Source organism: Periplaneta americana, chromosome 4, assembly GCF_040183065.1.
Source record: "Periplaneta americana isolate PAMFEO1 chromosome 4, P.americana_PAMFEO1_priV1, whole genome shotgun sequence".
Taxonomy (NCBI): Eukaryota; Metazoa; Arthropoda; class Insecta; order Blattodea; family Blattidae; genus Periplaneta; species Periplaneta americana.
The window spans coordinates 94,445,950-94,467,097 of NC_091120.1; the positions used below are offsets into that span (position 1 = coordinate 94,445,950).

The 21,148-nt window shown below is 33.9% G+C and overlaps 1 protein-coding gene across 11 annotated transcripts in view; it reads right to left on the reverse strand.

Moving 5' to 3' along the window:
- LOC138698058 (uncharacterized) overlaps positions 1-21,148 on the reverse strand; it is a 130,673-nt gene that overhangs the window by 30,880 nt on the left and 78,645 nt on the right. For 5 of the 11 annotated variants that reach the window (XM_069823745.1, XM_069823748.1, XM_069823744.1 and 2 more), the window contains one exon: positions 6,014-6,099. In XM_069823745.1, the coding sequence (XP_069679846.1) occupies positions 6,014-6,024 (11 nt within the window). In that variant the 5' untranslated portion in view covers positions 6,025-6,099. Of the gene's footprint in view, positions 1-6,013; positions 6,100-9,096; positions 9,202-13,554; positions 13,665-21,148 lie in introns of those variants that run through there. The other 6 variants (XR_011331675.1, XM_069823740.1, XM_069823739.1 and 3 more) reach the window with 3 other exon arrangements.

The window sequence follows — 21,148 nt, forward strand, 5'->3', positions numbered from 1 at the left end:
TATTGCGATGTTAACATACATTAAAATAACTGAAGTCCCATTTAGTGTGATACGATGCAATACAATTCCTTTTCTATGTATAATTCCAATAATCATTGATCTACAGGTCGACCTGGTTGGCGAGTTGGCATAGCGCTGGCCTTCTATGCCCAAGGTTGCGGGTTCGATCCCGGATCAGGTCGATGGCATTTAAGTGTGCTTAAATGCGACAGGCTCATGTCAGTAGATTTACTGGCATGTAAAAGAACTCCTGCGGGACAAAATTCCGGCACATCCGGCGACGCTGATATAACATCTGCAGTTGCGAGCGTCGTTAAATAAAACATAACATTTAACATTTGGTCTACAGTAGCGCATAGCCGTCTAAGCAAGCTCGTGTTCGGGGAAACTCCTACAAATAATTTCTTACTAGAATTCAATATAACAAAAATTCAATAAAATTAAGAAATGTATTATAATAATTACAAAACAGCAATTACTAAGATAAATAAAGAAAATCGTATCAAGATCGTAATAATATGTTTGAATAAATAAATAGCCTATATTGATAATAAGAAAAAGGGAAAAGAGAAAAAGGTACATGAGTACTAAACAATTTGTTTAGTTTTATTCTCAAATTTATCAAAATTAAATTTACCTAGGTCTGCATTTATTTTCAATATGAAGTTATACAACTTGGCCCGTAACTTTGACTCCGACTTAGTCCAGTGATTGTGTAACATTTTTAGGTTCAGCTGAAGAACATGCCAATTTCTTCTGGTAAAATATGAATGCGGTTCTTCTTTATACGTTTTACCATTTTTATGATAATATTTTAATAATGTATGTTTATATAGCCTATTTGCATAATTTTGGAAAACATTAAAATCTGAATAAATCAAATTTGGTCGATAATAATCAATTGACTTCTTTAAGCAAATTTTAATTCAAAGGTACTAAACACATTTTCAATAACAATACACACAGCAATGAAAACAGCAAGTGACTAAAGCTAAGTGAGTCAAACGACATTACTTAACAACATGTAAGAAAATAATATTCTAAAGCGAACAGCATTAAATTGTAGTGGACACTTTTATTCAAGCTTACAACGGGACTATTAAAGATGCCGTGTCGATACCGCCCCTCAAACTGAACATTTATGTAGAATGACTACTCCCACTATATGTGCATTGTTGTTTCTTAATGTACAATTCGAATAAATTTTGACATACTTAAGGTTAGTAGTAATTGAATATAATTAAGAGACGGGGCACTACGATCCAGCACTGCGACCTTTCAAAACCTCAAAATCTCAGCTTAGCTTAATGGTGAGAGCGCTTGGTAGGTAGAACCAAGGACTCAGGTTCGATCCCTGGCGCCGGAGCGAATTTGTCTCCTCTAATATTAATTATTACCATAACAGATATATTTTGTAGGACCAAAAAAATAATAATCTTTAGTATGTACATTTTACTAAATTCTTTCAAAATCTATTTCGCTAATCCTCAAGCTAGGTGAATCCTCAATCCCGCACCGGCTGACTACACTGAGGTTCGATGCTTACCCAGGTTTCGAGCAGACAACATCACTCGTCCCAAGGCCAGCCCCTCCGTGCGTCACCAGCCAGCGTTCGGGGAATGCTATGGAATGATGTAGATGCCTAAAATGGGGAAATGGGAGGACTCCGAGAGAAACCCCAACTGCGACCTTGTCCGCCAGAAGTATCACTATGAATTTTTCAATGAAAACCCCCAATCCTGACCGGGACTCGAATCCGGACCGAGCAGACTGAAGGTCCGACCACTCAGCCTTCGCAGGAGACCCGTAGTAGTCTTAGAATATCACTTGAGTTACAATCGTTCTGTTCAATTATGACTTCTTTGCTCACCTTCCATTGCCTCTCGAGCGTCTGTTCTTCTCTCAGTCGTCTTAGGTTATAATAATATCCAGAAGTGATAGTGAAACCAAGTCAGTGGCAGGTTTTGATATAATTTATAGGTTGTTGCAGTTAACTTATATCTGTATACTTTATATTCTGAAACGGCCCTCAAACCATGAAGCATAGATTTACACCGACATAGACCCTAAAGAGATAACTCTCTGTTCTAGAAACAAATAATAATAATAATAATAATAATAATAATAATAATAATATATTTTTATTGCTAGAATAAAGATACATATCCTACAAAAGACCTTTCCGGTTTCAAACACATGTAATTTACGTTCTATGAATCTGAGGTGCATGAAAATAGTACCAATGGAAAGAGAAACTCAAAAAGTTAAGTTCCGTACCTTAAAGATGTTCAAAGTGTCCCCCTTTTTGGTAACACGGCACACACCTATAGTCAAGTTCCACTTAGGTATGCGGATTTTCCGACCCCCTCCCCCAGATTCTGAGGTTATGTCTATTCACCTTACCAGAAAGATGAAAAGTGGCTTCGTCAGAAAACACCACGGAAAGAACAAATTCATCATCGTTTTCAATTAAAGTCTGCATACTTAAGCAGAATTTTCTTCGTAGAAATTTGTCCTCTGGTTTTAGGGCTTGCAGCAACTGTAGTTGGTGCGGATGAAATCGCAATCGCTTTCGAAGAATCTTGCCTTAAAATCAGTGTACCATTTACGGATTGTAGGCTCATTGGTGAAATCGCAACCGCTTTCGAAGAACCTTGCCTTAAAATCAGTGTACCATTTACTGATTGTTTTTATTGGGTTATTTTACGACGCTGTATCAACATCTAGGTTATTTAGCGTCTGAATGATATGAAGGTGATAATGCCGGTGAAATGAGTCCGGGGTCCAGCACCGAAAGTTACCCAGCATTTGCTCGTATTGGGTTGAGGGAAAACCCCGGAAAAAACCTCAACCAGGTAACTTGCCCCGACCGGGTTTCGAACCCGGGCCACCTGGTTTCGCGGCCAGACGCGCTGACCGTTACTCCACAGGTGTGGACTTTACGGATTGTAGGCCCATTGGTGAAATCGCAACCGCTTTCGAAGAACCTTGCCTTAAAATCAGTGTACCATTTATGGATTGTAGGCCCATTGGTGAATCTGTAAACCAACTTTTAGACACCTCAACTAGCCTCCATAATGATCGAAAGTAAGCATTAAAATACAGTTTTAGGGACCTAAAACGTTACTGCAATTATTACAAATAATAGTGCCAGTAATAATAATAATAATAATAATAATAATAATAATAATAATAATAATAATAAAACTGTTATTTTACTGGATTAAGAAGTGCTTGTAATATAGATTTAAGATTATGTGCAGCACACGTTTACCTTTATTAAATGTTAAGAAGAGCTTATAATACAAATTTAAGATTATGTACAGCACACTTTTTCCGTTATTAACTTCACACTATAATCAAACAAGAACCTAAGTTACATACCTAATGCCTTTATTCTTTTTCTGACAGTTAAATTTTGTATACTTATTAAAAAAGCGCAGACAATTACGTGTTTTAACAGTGTGAAATCTTAGCCTTAACTGTATCACCCCAACTTGTCTGTTAAATTTTTCAGCGGGGATGTTCGGCAAGATAGCGGAAGGCGATTCCATTAATTTAGCTGTTAACCCGTTATTCGTAAATTAAATAAATGATAATTTTAGAGGTGTAACACAATTTTAGCACATCTAGTTCTAAAATAAATTATGTTCTATGAATTAAAGTAAACTAATTAATTCCCAATTCTCAAGAAAAATACTTAACAGCCTCCATAAGTTCAATGCTATTTTCTTAACGTGGAATTCTCTATAGGCTACATCATTTTAAACTGGAAAGTTATAATAAATTATATAGGCTAATTTTAATGTCTAACGAATGGTAACTATGTTATATAAATAAATAGTATACTTATTATAATATCCTTTCCTGAATACGATGCTTATTAGAAATCCAGTTATTATGTAAATATCCAGAGAGTGCAAACCTGAGATGATACTGACAAACTGCACGCATTCTTATGGACGGGAGTTTACGCATACTCTAGTCCTGAATTCTTTACATAAATTCTAATACGTATTTCCTGTTAGACCGCAGGCCGGAAACTGCAGTAAGTGATAACAGCTGTGAAATCTATATTGACTTACCGACGACATGTAAACCACATTCAGTTCTCTATCAGTTGCAATGTTACAATATTATCTTACGAAAGTTTACCATACGCAAGCAATGTGATGTTTACAAATGAAAACCTTCTATGGATTGACTTGTTAATATTCTCTAGAGAGGTATTGTAGGTAAATTGTTAATTCTGATAGTAAAACAGGCATTATACTCGTAGTACCAGTGCGTTTTAATTCCATATGTTAAATGGGAGTGCATCAATATTAAATAGTTGGAAAGCTTGGGACTGCCGTCGCACGTACTGAAACTAGGAAGATCTGATAATTTATTATATATTTGAGTTGCCTGGGAGAGAATATTACCAAATACAATTAGAATATTAAATTAATTTTATTATTTTATTATATTATCATTATTTTAAATTATTTTTTGTGACTTCACTCTTTTAGGTGGTTGGAAACAATGCTCATTCCGAATCTCCCTCCCAACGCAGTTATTGTGCTTGACAACGCGTCCTACCACAACGTACAAGACAATAGACCACCTACTACTAACAGCAGAAAAGATTCAATCAAACAGTGGTTAGATTCTCACGGCATTCGTTACGCGGACGATGCCACAAAAATGAGTTAATTGAAATTGTTAAACTTCACAAGCCCAGGTACAAAACTTTTTTTGTTGATAGTATTTTGGCACGATATGGACATGTTACTATTCGTCTGCCTCAATATCATCCAGAGCTAAATGCGATCGAAAAAATCTGGGGTATTGTGAAAAACTGGGTGGCGCAAAAGAATGTTACATTTAAGCTCGATGACGTCAGAAGACTAGCAGAAGAAAAAATTTCTTCTATCACGAAAGAAGAATGAATGTCAGTGTGTGATCATGTGAAGAAAGTAGAGAACAATTACATTGAAAGTGAGCACGTGATTGACAATATTTTGGAAAACATTTCCATAAACATAGGGACATCTAATTCCAACACATATCAGTCATCTGATTCGGACGGAGAAGAATACAAAGACGGTATAGCGGGCGTACTTCCATTACCTTCGGACTCTGAGTAGGAAAGTCGTGATACTGAGGTAAGACTAATGTTTTTAGAAAGAGATGAAACGAAAGTGCCTGCGCTATGAACTTGAGAACCGTAATCCAAACAACCCCCAATCCTCCACCCTGCTGCCAGGCAATTTAAAACTTCGTGCAGGTTGGTGCCATAACATCTCGCCTCGGGTCTACTTGGGTATGGGTGGGCTCATTGTACTGATGCGCATTCCCTAAAGCCTTTCCCACTACAGATTCCATTACGGACCAACCCCGAGCTCCTCTACAACCTGCAGAATCCCTTTTACCTTTCCAAATAGGCATCACCGCGGTCCCTCAACCCCAGTCCCACGAGTTATCATGAGTTCTAGGGATCTGTGGGCCTACTCTATATCAGAAGCAAGTCCAAAATATGAGAAAGAAAAGGAGATGATTATGAAAGCGGGCAAGTGTAATTAGGATGACGAGTCCAAGATCCAACGCCGAAAATTTCCCAATTAGTTGAGGGGAAATCTCGTAAAAACCTCAACCAAATAACTTGTCCCAACCAGGATTTGAACCCGAACCCGTTCGTTTCAGTGCCAGATATGCTAACCGTTACTCCACAGCGATGAACACAATACTATTTTGATTGCTCTTGTAACATAATAATCATTATGTCTTATAAATTACAGCTAAAAAGAAGATTTAGTGTATCCATCAGCTCGTAGAAAATTTATTATTGCAGAATAATATTTATGCTACATCTGAAAGGTAATCTAGAAATTAAGTATAATTTTTTGTGATTCTCGTGTTTATCTTAAACCGTAATTATAAAAAATATTTGTTTTTAAGCTTAGGTGAAGTGTGGATTAGAATTTTCCTTTTATTTGTATGACTTCACAATGATGCTACATCTGTACTTTACCTGTAAGACATAGAACTGACAATTGTTAAGTCGACTCAAATTTTATTTCTGCTTGCCATTGGCATATCCTTAATGGAGCTGGATATCTGAAACAATCAAAATAAAATAGTTAGGCCTACATCTCACTCAAAGTAGCGGATAATTGATTATACGCAGTATACATCTAAATCAATATATTCATCCTTGAAATGTTGTGATTGTCGTTTACTACGAGTAACTTTCCAGCTGTGATAGAGATGTTCAGTAGGCCTAATGTAATTTTTTATTTAAGAATTATGCCTACGATTGAAAAATTATTAATGATGCTATATATGGTGAAATCTTTACTGATTAATTTTTCTAAAACATACAATATAACGAAATTATACATCGATACAAATTCAGGGTTCATGGTGTAAAATAAATTGTCTAAAGTGAATTGTCCCGGAACTCAATCTGATTGCTGAAACATTGATGTAGTATATAGTAGCCTATTATGCAGATCTTTCTGTTGTATACTTAAATGTAATGCAAATATTTAATGCCTTAGAGTCTAAGATGCAGGTTCCTTCCGAGCACTTCGGCTTCTGATTCCAACATTTTTGTACAATTATTTCTGTATCATTAGTCTCTTATAGCGTGTGTTGTAGAAGGGGATATCAAGAATCAACAACTATGCTATATTTTCTGCGTAGTTCTTATAGGCCTATAAGGAGTTAAAGAATGGCGATTCATATATGTAAAGAGAGGTTGATACGGAGAGCAATTTTTTATTAAGGAACCCTTGGTCGGAAATGAGAAATAGCGGATCTACAGCCAAAATATAATTACGAATTATGTTTCTGTTAATCATCGGAAATAAAAAATGATAGTAATTTAAGTATGGAGAAGTTTATTGTCTTCTACATTTATAGTAAACTAGCTGGGAACAACCGGCATTGCCCAGGTTTTCATTATTGCTTCTATTTTAAATTAAACTAGTTGTTACCTTTTCGGAAATCTCGGAAACTGAATTATAGACAATCTCGTTTATAAAGATGGATCTTTACATAGCGTCACTCACATGAAATAATTTAAACCTACTAGAGTTAACTCAATTTAAAACAGCTGTAGATCAGGCACCGAGAAGAAAACATTGCATCATGAGCCTTGCGTTTAACTGTTTTTTAATTTAATTGTGTATTTTTTATTTTGTTTATTTATTTAATCTGGTGTAGTTAAGGCTATTAGACCATCTCTTCTACATCACCAGAAATAAAATAAAATAATAGAAAAAAAATCGAACTATAAACAAAGTAAAACGAACGAAAATATATACAGGCTACAGTCACACGAACTTTAAATCAGTTAGTATTGTCTAGAAGTTCAGCAAAACAAAAACACACCCCTTGGTTCCTATACACGCACATAGCGTTGACCCAATGGTCTACAGATCTTACATTTCATCTCTGGTGGTCAATGACTATTAAATTTCAAATGTCTTATATTATTCGAGAGCGTTAGAGTATTAAAAAGCATAACAACCTTTCTGCTATCTCTTTTTCTCCCCACCGCAAATGTGACGTTACACAGAGGCAGAGATAAAATAATATAAGATCTGTACAGTGATGTGATGTTCGGAGTGACCGTCAGCTTCATTACAAACTATGTAACTGTGACGGATCAACAGCCCTAATAGAATTACGAATTATGTTTCTGCTAATCATCGGAAATAAAAAATGATAAAGTAATTTAAGTACGGGGAAGTTTATTGTCTTTTACATTCATAGTAAATGTTCTGAGTGACCGTCAGCTTCATTAAAAACTGTGTAACTCTGACGGATCAACAGCCCTAATAGAATTACGAATTATGTTTCTGCTAATCATCGGAAATAAAAAATGATAAAGTAATTTAAGTACGGGGAAGTTTATTGTCTTTTACATTCATAGTAAATGTTCTGAGTGACCGTCAGCTTCATTAAAAACTGTGTAACTCTGACGGATCAACAGCCCTAATAGAATTACGAATTATGTTTCTGCTAATCATCGGAAATAAAAAATGATAAAGTAATTTAAGTACGGGGAAGTTTATTGTCTTTTACATTCATAGTAAATGTTCTGAGTGACCGTCAGCTTCATTAAAAACTGTGTAACTCTGACGGATCAACAGCCCTAATAGAATTACGAATTATGTTTCTGCTAATCATCGGAAATAAAAAATGATAAAGTAATTTAAGTACGGGGAAGTTTATTGTCTTTTACATTCATAGTAAATGTTCTGAGTGACCGTCAGCTTCATTAAAAACTGTGTAACTCTGACGGATCAACAGCCCTAATAGAATTACGAATTATGTTTCTGCTAATCATCGGAAATAAAAAATGATAAAGTAATTTAAGTACGGGGAAGTTTATTGTCTTTTACATTCATAGTAAATGTTCTGAGTGACCGTCAGCTTCATTAAAAACTGTGTAACTCTGACGGATCAACAGCCCTAATAGAATTACGAATTATGTTTCTGCTAATCATCGGAAATAAAAAATGACAAAATAATTTAAGTATGGGGAAGTTTGTCTTTTACATTCATAGTAAATGTTATGAGTGACCGTCAGCTTCATTAAAAACTGTGTAACTCTGACGGATCAACAGCCCTAATAGAATTACGAATTATGTTTCTGCTAATCATCGGAAATAAAAAATGACAAAATAATTTAAGTATGGGGAAGTTTGTCTTTTACATTCATAGTAAATGTTATGAGTGACCGTCAGCTTCATTAAAAACTGTGTAACTCTGACGGATCAACAGCCCTAATAGAATTACGAATTATGTTTCTGCTAATCATCGGAAATAAAAAATGACAAAATAATTTAAGTATGGGGAAGTTTGTCTTTTACATTCATAGTAAATGTTCTGAGTGACCGTCAGCTTCATTACAAACTGTGTAACTGTGACGGATCAACAGAATTACGAATTATGTTTCTGCTAATCATAGGAAATAAAAAATGATAAAGTAATTTAAGTATGGGGAAGTTTATTGTCTTTTACAGTCATAGTAAATGTTCTGAGTGACCGTCAGCTTCATTACAAACTGTGTAACTGTGCACTTTCTTGTTATTCTACGCTCACCTCTGATGGTATCAAAGCTGTGAAGATGCTCTCAGTAGGGTCATCCGCTGTTTCCGTCAATTTTCATCGGTGTAGATATTACCAACCCAGTGAGTGGAAGTATTTCTATCACAGAGACAGAAATCAAACATTTCATAGCGCCCTAGATCTGCCATTTCGCAATTCCGATCATGGTCTCCTCAATGAAAAATATTCACCGTATCACTCTCTACAACTTCTTAAATGTATGCAACGTCATTCATTTACACTCTGTATGTTGAACGTAGGCCTACTACAATTTGGTAACGAATATAAAATTTGTTGGAAACAATAAACCCCTAAATATAGCCTATTGTTTTCTGATGATCAGGTTACTTCAGTAATTACGGAAAATAATTTTCAAGGAACCCTTTTTTATGTTAAATTCTGTATGGAATAAATGTGAATATAAAGATGCTTCTTAAATCCTAGAATCTCTGTACTTATAGTACTCAAGTAAGTCTATTTTTTTAATAAAAGATTAGGGATCTTTATTCATTTTACTGTACACCATGTTCTAAAACAGCACAACACAAAATATAATTAAAATGCAACATGTATTTGTATTCCTCATCCTTTATTGTTGCTATTTCTCATTACTGGAATTCTCTGCCGCCTGAAGTCAAGGGCTGCCGAAACTTGAAATTTTTAAAAATCCAAATTAGAAAATTATCTTATGACGAGTTGCCAACTAATTTTTATGACAAGTTGTATTGCATGTTTTCACGTATTCACTACATTTTGATATTCCAGTGATATTTATTTTATTTTATCTATTTTTTTCATAATTTTTCACTATAATGTCTATCATATGAGAACTTGAGCTACTTATAATCATAATTTTTCTTTGGTGTGTGTACCTAAAAAAATTGCGTTCATTGTATGCTCTGCACATCACTATTTTGTTGTTGTTATTATTATTATTATTATTATTATTATTATTATTATTATTAGTATTAGTATTAGTATTATTATTACTATTATTATCGTGCTACAGTAAAACATCTCACATTTTACTGTTAGGTATAAGAAATTAAAAATGAATCAATAGTTGCATAAACAATATTTGTCCAATAAAATAAATTTTACAGAAGAGATATAAAACAATTATTTTTCTCCTAAACTGTGAATGCATGGGTCTTCACTTGGTGTAAAATTAACCTTCCATATTGGGCTACTTTAAGTATAAAATTCAGGATGATCCTTTTTATTGTTATTTTTCTACAATTTTTTTTATTTTATAACTCATGTTTTTATTGAAAGCTTGTATTCTAAAAGCAAAGATTGATATAATTGTAAGACAATAGAGTGACCAGACATCCGGATTTAACCCGGATAAATGACTTTTTATTAACCTTGTCAGGGTTTCCGGACTGGACTGTCTGGACACTCTTTTATCCGGATTTCAAATAAATTGCACTTTAATGAGAAATAATTCCTTTGCAATTTTATACAGTATTCATAACACAAAAATACTTGTTTAAAATAAATAATATGATGTGAAAATCGCTTGCTTCGAAGTGTGGTTGCAAAAATGATTAGTCCTATCTGTGTCAACGCGGTGAACATCGTAATAGTTTAGAGTTTTTCTTTCGCGCAAGTTTTTAAAAGTGTTTTTAGTCTGCAGTGTTGCCTACTGTGCCGGAATTACACTATATATAGCCATAATTTGAGCGGAGTCTTACTGTTAGTTATAGTTCTTCTTTATAGTTGACAGCAATGCTAAACTAGCATGGCTAGTTATTGTTTGGAATAAATGTTAACTAACAATAATCCGGTTTCGCCATTCAAAGAGGGCTCCCTTGGCGTTACTGTCACGTTGTTATGGTTTCAGTTTTCTCGTTTTTCCCGCGTTTTCTGTCATTTTAGTAAATTTACAGAATTTTAGTTCAGCATAAAAATGCCAAAAAGAAAGTGTAAAGTCCAGAACGAGTATTTTGAGAAGACGAAATTTCTTTAAAAAAAGTATTAGTGAAAACCACGTATGGCGGGAAGACGGCGGGAAGTCACGGTATTTTGCAAATGTGATGTTGATTGTTCAAAATTAAAAGGTAACATAACTCACATAAACCCATCACTTCAGAGACAAAAACATAAATTGCACAGACGTTCCGTGGTTTCTAGCTCATTTATTTATTCGCTTTTGAAGCCAACTACTTCAACCCTTACTGAAGAAATAGTAGCATCAGAACTGACGTTGGTGTATCACTCTGTTAGGCATCACCATTCTTTCCGAAGTTTCGATTGCACAGTCAAACTAAATAAGGTTTTTATGATTCTAAGACAGCTACAGAAATGACCCTAGAAAGGAGCACGGCTGCAGAAATTTGTCAGAATGTCTTAGCCCAGCTTCAGTTTTGAACCTAGCAACTGAAATTGTTAGTAACGCATATTATTTGGCACTGATGCAAGCAACAAAGGTAACATCAAATGTTCCCATATTTTACTTATACCTTGACCAAAACTACTTCCGATTTGACAGTTTACAGAGAAGGGGGAGCAGTGTTGTCGTGTTGACCATCTTTCGTGTAAGCGAGCGCGCTGTCGATAGAGTGCAGTAATGAACGGCTGACATGAACACATATATTTCTAACCAATTTTTTGAACACTAGGCATTAAAATTTGTGTACATTATTATTTGTATTAGTCTATTATTATTATTATTAGTAGTAGTAGTAGTAGTAGTAGTAGTAGTAGTAGTAGTAGTAGTAGTAGAAGTAGTAGTTAATAGGAGTACCGTTATTCTTCAATGTAATACCGTTAGAAAAGCGTCGAAAGGACTGTAAACTGTAAAAACAGGTTTAAATTTAATACGAAGCCTTTACTTTTATGAGTGCCGGTATTCTTCAATGTAATATTGTTAGAAAGGCGTTAAAAATTTTAAACTGTAAAAATATTTATGATTAAAAATCTACACGGCCTTTTTCTTTTCCAATATCGATAACAGTGCTCTTATTAATTTTAACACAAGCAACAGTTCTCATTATGACTTGCGCCAAAGGTAAAAGAGGCCCGACATTATCTTTTTCCCTCTCAAAATACTCTCTTACATAACACACCATCTCTCTCGCTTGACTCTTTAACGGGACACCTTGTCCAATACTCTTTGTTCTCCGCCTGGCTTTTCTTCCTTCCGACATTGCACAAGTCACCTGTTTAGAAAATCTCGCAGAAACTAGAAAACGCACACTAGTCACACACTTCACCAATAACAACGAAGATAATACGTCTAATGTAATTTAAATACAATAATTATCGATACAGTAAAACAATAATACAACTAAATAATATTTTAATTCACACAAAGCACGCGCTAACCAGCCAACTCACTGTATTCACCACTAGGCCGTAGTATTCACGTGCAACTTGTAAACATAGACACGGCAACACCGTCCCATTACCATGGTTACGCATCTCTCGTGATTGGTTCATTTGAATGGTTGCCATGATAACATGCTAAAGGCGCCATTTGTCAGGTCGGAAGTAGTTTTGGACAGACCATAAGTACTTCAGCTTAGGATATGGATGCCTTCTATATTTTTAGCAAAACAGTGACGAGTATTCTCAAGTAGTAGCTCATGATATATTGAAGAAAATTGAAGACAATAAGTTGAACTTTGCAAAGTTTCTTCACCAAACAATGTTTCAGTTAATTTTGGCAAACACTGCAGTGTCTGTGAAAAGCTGAAGAAGAAAAAAAGAAGAAAAAACCTCATCTAATGAAAATTAACTCTTTAGCTCATGTTTTGCACAACTACTCCAGATATGGTTGTATGAAACTGAATATTGATATTGAAAACCTTATCCTAAAGATGAGTAAATATTTTCTTTGACATTTTATATTCTGTTAATCACTTGAACACATCAAGCAAGATATTAATGCTAACAGTTAATAATATAAAACAAAGGAAAGTGTAAAGTGATGCCAGCGCAATAAACATAGAAGCTGCTGCCATCTCCCATCTTAGTATAAACAACATGAGGCCAGGACTGATGTTTTTACAGTATGCAAAGAACATGAAAATGAATGTGCAAGCTTACCCATTTGAAATACAAGGACTTCTGTTATTTATGTATCAAGACATACATTTACTACATACAAATGCTGTACAGCACGTAACTCAATTTCAATAAAAACTGGATTCATGTTATTTATGCAACTATCGATTCAAATATTTGTTATTCGAATTACAGCAAAATGTTACTTATATATTAACAGTAATAACTAATACTAATATGCATAAAATATCATACAAATCATCTATTAGGAACGAAGGTATTCATTTTCTCCGACCAGATTTGCATTTTCTTTCTCTATGAAATCAGGCAATCGATTTTATCTTAATTCGATGTAAGGTTAAAACAATCTAATGTCTAATCCTTCATGATTATGATTAATGCTTTATGCATAAAGGAGCATACGATGGTAGAAATAAATACCTTTTGCCTTCATCGCTCCAACATAACATTTCCGATTATTGCCAATAACAGAGTAGCTTTGGACAAGTTCAGTAGCAGAAATCCTGCAGCACGCTGAGAAGTCTTCCTCACAGAGCTACTTTCTGTCTCTTACCCTCCCATGCTTTCAGTGACAACTCTTGAGATAAAAAGATAGCGTTATCTTGCTACTGGGGGAGAAGTTGAACGATCTATAACTAGGCATTCACTTACGTTTCGCAGGATCGGATTTTCGGATTTACTAAATGTGATTTCACAATTTTCTTATATTCTAGTCTATGTAGTAGATAACATGTTCCCTATATTTTACACATCGAATCCTAAATTTTAAAGAAAATAGCTGTAATTTAAGACTTTCACGCTGTACAACATTGTGAGAAATGTTTGAGTCTTTGTACATACATGTAAAAGATGCAGAAACTTCCAACGATTCTGAGAAATAACTCGGCTCCATCGTCAGGGAAGGCAGGAAAGGCGAATCTATCTATTTATCCAATCCGTTACCAAGAGCTATATTTCAGGACTGGGAGTCTTTGAATCAAAAGGACTAAACGGACAAAAGATAATTTGAATTGTAAAATATGCACGATATCACGTCTTTGTTAGAGTTTTTGGATCAGATAAAAAAATAAGTGTCGTGATAAATATGCAGTGTATGATAAAACATTAATCTGCACAATATAAAGGAAAAGAAGCTGGCGTTTTTCCAAGGCAAATTGCATATACAGCACACACGTACTCAGTAGACAACTAGTAACACGAACTTAGCTACCGGCGTAGATCAGTCGGCTAAGGCGCTTATCTGCCGCACGCGGCACTGTGATCCGAAAGAGCAGAAAACCCGGCAAAATTCCTATAGTAAATATTGTTTATAAATTCATGCAAACAATATAGCCTAACCGAAATAATACTTGGATCCGATGCTGCACTTACTGTAGTTGTATTAGTGTGTAGAATGTGATGAAATGAAAAACGTTTGCAGTCACCTGCATTCGTGAGTGTACGTGATGTTTTGGTGAGAGCCTGCGTTAGCGCATGGACCAGGCAGGCAGGCTTGCTTGCTCAATCAGCACTCCCCCATTGTCACTACCGCACAGCGTAAATTTCTGCAGATTTTTATAAGTTTGTATTGGTTATTGAAGTTGTGCAGATATGTTGCAGTTTTGAGTGTTCATAATGTTATTAGGACGAACTCTTATTTAAACTTTTGCGCCTTGCAATGTTGAAGATCTTGGAGAGAACTGTACGAAATTCGTTGACAAAAATCTGGTGAAAGTACAAGTAAACAGCGAACATATTTAATTAATTATGTATTAATGTGTTGAAGGACCACTCTTAACCTGAATATAAAAAAAGAAATTAGGGACACTGATTATAATTTTGATAGATACTGTTTTTGCTACTTAGGAGTAAAATTTGCATTGGAACCCATACATTAGAACAGGTAAACTCATTTAAATATTTAGGTTATAATTTGACATATTTACCCGTTACTGATATATCTGAAAATATTCAACATTTTAATGGAGCCTTAAGAACCATCAACCAGGTTTTCACAACCACGAAAACCCAAAAACATACCAGGTTAAAAGCTTATAAAGTTCTAGCAAGACCTGTCCTCATGTATGGTAGTGAGGCCTGGACTGTCCGAAACTCAGATGTTCAACGCCTAACAACTGCGGAAATGAGATTTCTAAGGAGGACTGCCGGCTACAGCTTGCTTGACCACAAAAGGAATGAACTAATTACAAAAGAATTGAAAATTACACCTATTTACGAACATCTCAACCACTATAGATAAAAATGGCTTAACCATGTCAATAGGATGGACCGTTCCAGACTCCCAAGACAAATTCTCCGCTATATACCACATGGAAGATGATCTTTGGGACGCCCCCTGAAAAGATGGACGGAGACCGTAACAGGCTACTAACACTAAGCACGATGATGATGATGATGATGATGATGATGATGATGATGATGATGATGATGACGACGACGACTTTTTGCCGCATTTTTATATGAATTCAACTATTTTTCCGCGTTACACATATTTGTGAGAATAATACTAATTCAAACAAAATGCGTAAACAAAACTTGGGTTGGTATACTAAGGATTAAAGTATTTTAAAAGATCCTTTATTGAAAATCTACAGCTATCTTGAGTGGGCAACTTACTATAAAGCTAATGTTTCTGAAGTCAAAGTTTATATACTGCAGTCAAAAAGGAGTACCTATGCATTGACCATAAAAGAAGCGAAATGAAAATTTAACGAATCTTATATCATTTCATCTTCGAACAAACGCAAAGAGCCTTGACATGTCATAAATACCGAATTTAAAAATTGTAATCGCATATTCGATTATGGATTTAATATCGAAAAGGTTAAGTCGCTGTAATGCCATTTCTGTGGACTATCTTTCTAATATTTGATTCATAATTGAAAAAAAATTTAAATGGGAATTTGTTACTCAAGAAAAAGTTATAAAAGTAGTTTTTGATCTGAAAAATTCTAAATGTAAAGATTTGTATGACATTAATAGTGATTTTATTAAGTTTATTATTTATTCCATCATCGAACCATTAACATGCTTATTAATGGGTGTTTATCAAGTGGTGTTTTCCCTGAATCTTTAAAGATAACTAAGACTATTCCTGTTTATAAAAGAGTTGACCCTTCAAAAATGGAAAATTACAGTCCTATATCTATAGTTCCTGTTTTTTCAAAGATAATAGAAATTATCATAAATACAGTTGACTCAGTATTTTTAATCTAATAGTCTATTCTCTAATTCACAATATGGTTTTCGATCAGGATTATCCACATTTGATGCATTTAATTATTTAGTGGAGTCTGTTGTTACTAGTTTTGAGAGGCATGATAGTACCATGTCTACACATTGTGACCTGTCAAAGGCTTTTGAATGTGTGTCTCATGAAACCATTTGTTCCAAACTTTACTTCTATAGAGACGGAGGCAAAGAATTGGACTTAATTAGATCCTATCTCAATAATAGTACTCAAATGACATGTATTAATGGAAGTTTTCTAATGCTCTTAATATTAATATTGGAGTTCCTCAAGGATCTGTTGTGGATCCTCTACTATTTCTTATTATTATAAATGATCTATCTTATAAAATAAATTGTGACACAGTCCTTTTTGCTGATGACACTTCCTTTTTGTGTACTATGTATGACATGCATCAATTGTTTTTATTAGCGGATTCCTATTTATGTGATGCTGCTGGCTGTTTGAAACTAAAGGGTTGAAACTTAGCAGAACTAAAACTCAGCGAATACCATTTTCATTAGGGGAAAGTAGCCTAAATCATACCGGCGCCAAAATCGTACCACTATTAATATTGAGGAAATTATTGTAAGTAGGAGCCATCTGGGAAATTTTTCACGAAATACAAATGTAAACTGATACTTGTTCAGTTTCCCATATTTCGCCCAAGACGGCAGCTGTATTAAATCGTGCTTAATAGTAAGTTCTGAGTTCTCATATAAGATTTTGTTACTCTTTCGTAAGCTCTTATTGAGATAGAGAGTTAGTTTAATGAATATCTTCTATTACACGTAACATATAAGATAGTTTTAATTATTTAAATGGTAAAAATAGTCACTGTAACAGCTTTGTTTAGGTTATAATATGAATACTTTGCTTGAAGTGCTAGTTTCCTAAATCGTACTTTAAAAGGTTGCTCATATCGTATTAGTACGATTTTGGCAATGTGAACAATTAATGTTTGGTGCATAAATTTTTTTAATTTCAGAATGGATAATGGTCAAACGAGAATACGGAAAATGGGAACGAAGTAATTTACTTAAGGTATTGGATGAATTTCGTCCCGGAGTAGTGAGATTGAATGAATGTTGCCGTAAGTGCGAAATTCCAAAATCGACTTTCAAACGACATTTGATGGGCAAGGTAAAGACAGGTTGGATCGTCCTGCAAACGGGCCCTTCAACGGGAGGAATACAACTTTTCCACGGGAAATAAGAGAGTAATTGGTTTAACGTATTCTGATGTTTGAAGATCAGATCAGCCATCCACAAGTACCAACAGAGTTGATCAGCCACCCATCAGTATCAGCATTAACCAGCCTTCCACCAGTAAAAGCACTGACCAGCCAGTCACCAGTAACAGCATTGTTCAGTAATCCACGAGTAGAATCATCAGTCTTAAATCACCTACACTTACTAAATCCTTGATTCCATTTAATGAAATTAGTCTTCTCCCTAAACCAAATATTTCAGTTCAAACAAGAACGAGAAAAGTTGCTCAGCAAGCTGTTGTGTTAACTTCAAGTCCCTATTAGATTCAATTGCAGCAGAAGAAACCGAAAAGAGAAACTTAAAAAAAGAAAGAAGAATAAGAAGGAAATCAGCTATCAAAAAGGACGAAAAAAGTTTCTAATATGATTCATGTTGATGTAAAAGAAGAGGACTGGTTTTGTTTTATCTGTAAAGAAGCTGCCATTGAAGATATGATTCTCTGCTCTGTGTGCAATCAATGGGTGCATGAGACATCTGCACGAGTGTCTACGGCCCAAGAACGTTCTCACTTTTGTCTCCGACATGTGGAACGACAGAATCTGAAAATATGTATCTTTCAGTTGTGTTAAATAGGATTTTACCTTGAATGGACCTACGTGTTTTCGTTGTAGTAGATATTAAAAATTTTTTATTTGTATATTACAAAAATCTTTGTATCTTAAAACATTTCAGTTTCTCATTTGTATTAATAAAATGACATAATAAATGACAGTAATATAATATGCATTACGTTACTTTATGTAGCGTAGTTCTTATTAAAAAAATTATATGTAATGTTTTAAAAATGGGTACGATTTAAGCAACCTCCAGGTACGATTTAGGAAACTGGGCGTATAAATCGTAGGCCTACCACTCGCAGAGTTTTAAATAATCTTAATATATAAAATTGAATGTGGATATGTATGTATATATGTATGTGTGTATGTTCTCTATACAAATCTACACGCTTTGACCAATATGTGCCAAAGTTTGCACATTTAACCTTCATAACCAGGAGAAGAGCATAGGTTACATTAAAATTGTGCAAATGGAAGTTAAATTAATTAAAATGATAAAAATAAAAATAAATAGATCAAATCTTCATGTATAATATTCAAATACCAAATCTTCTACAGTCAATTGTTTTTTATTATTGTCTGTTGCATTCAACATCGACTTTCACGAGGCCTTGGAAATCTTAACTCGAAATTAAATTACATTGTTGTTACAGATCATGAAGGCTAAAACTAGATAATTCATCCAATAAGTATCGTTACGCAATCCAGGACCGTATTATGAATTCCTCGATGCAGTTTTGTAGATAGTGAGCAAACTATTTTATACAGCTGAATTCTAGAATTCTTTGAAACTACAAGGATTGCTATCACATAATTTACTTAATATTGAATAACCAGTAGAACTATTGCGAAATATTGACCCACCAAAATTATGCACGAATAAGAATTGTGTGAAAAACTCATACGAAACGTAATAGAATTGGCAATATTAACTGCAAAAATAAAATATGTTTTTATTCCACGTATTGCTAGGATACTCATTCAATTTTTAGCAACTGCAATTTCAATGCCACTAGCATTTGTAATTGCCATATTAAAATGAAGCTCAAGGACAGTCGCTCAAAGTTGCAGACATTAACTTAAATCTGCGTGTTTTTCACATCCTCTACTATATTTTATACAAAGAAGTGAAAAAAAAAAGATTTTACATATATCAATAAGCAATTCAATGGTGCTTTTGTCATGTTGCTAATGTAGTTATGTGAATGTACATAAGCCCACTGAAAATAACATTGTATTAATTCTCAAAATATTGTTGTTCACGTTGCAAATTTAGTATGTTAAGCGTTGTGGAAATAAAAATCTCTTAATTTCTAAAATACCGGTAGGCCTATACGTTTCTCAGAATATTAGTCTTCATGTTAAAAAATGACTTATTGCGAGTTTATATTGTATCTGTATTCTGTGTATAAAATTAGAAAAAAATATAATATGTTCTGAATTTATGAGATATAGTTTCAAGTTATATTAAAAAAACTGGGTATGATATAAGTGGGTGTACAGCGGTCAAGAGGTAAAAAAATCTTCCAATATAAATTAATTTATATATGTATACTGTATATTGATTCGATGCTGAAACTGATCAGAAAGAGGAGAAGGAATTTTATTTTCGTTGGGTTTTACTTTGTTTATAGTTTGATTATTCTATTACTTTATTTGTATTTGTATTTCTGGCGGTGTGGAAGAGAAGGCCTAATAGCCTTAACTACACCAGAATAAATAAATAAATAAATAAATAAATAAATAAATAAATAAATAAATAAATAAATAAATAAATAAATAAATAAGTGAGTAAGTGAGTAAGTGAATAAGTGAATAAGTGAATAAGTGAATAAGTGAATAAGTGAATAAGTGAATAAATGAATAAATAAATAAATAAAAATAAATAAAAACAAACAAATAAATAAATAAATTTGAAACAACAGTGTAACGTCAGGCACATGATGAAATGTTTTCTTTTCGGTGCCTGATTTACAACTCTTTTAAATTGAGTTAACCCTGGCAGACATTTGGGTAAGGAATTCATTAATTCATGTAAGTGACGTTAAGTAAAGATTCATCTTTATGGGCGAGGAAAGCTTAGTAAAGACAATTCGTTTTGGTTGTGTATAGTTAAGTTTCCGAGATTTCCGAAAATTTAATAACCAGTTTAATTAAAAATAGAAGCAGAGAGTAAAACCCGGGCAACACCGGGTGCTTTCAGCTAGTGTCTTATAAAAACAATTGATAATTGTTAAAAAGTTACGAAAAAAATTTGTTGGTACTGTCTCAATGTCTAACAAATATGTAATTAAAATTCCTTCACATTTCGAAATAAATAAAAAAAGACTGAAAATTGGTACTATATAGGCAACCTTCCCCTAAGTCATGTTCCTGATGAAACGATTTCAGAAGTTAAACTTCTTGGTATTACATTAGACTCAAAGCTTACTTGGGCAGGTCATATTGCGTCTGTGCTTTATCTCTTACACTTTCAGGTTTTTCTTATACATCAAGAAAAAGACGTGGATTATGACCCTACGAAAATTAGTATGGAAAATATGTCTCTTAATAAACTGATATGAATTTCTTCCGTGATCGATTGATTTACTTCTTTGATTTTCATCATACAGTAGTAATCTCACTAATTAGATAAATCTAATTAAACAACTCTCTAAGAACATTATAAATCGTCACGTGCTAAGAAAACAAACCTCTTATTCAGATAAAACTAAGTAAAGATAGCGTTTTATAAGGTAAACACTGTATGAAAGCGTATTGGAGGGAATAATGGTTTTGTTTAGTCATGTGAAGCTATGTCAATAGTAAGCGAGCTCATATTTCTTTTCTGAAAAGGTGAAAATTTCATCTATACAGGACGAAAATGAAATAAAATAATCCTGGAGATTAAAAGGGACGATAGGGTACACCTAAATGAATGGAAAACCTATATATTTCGTCTTGTGATTAAATACACG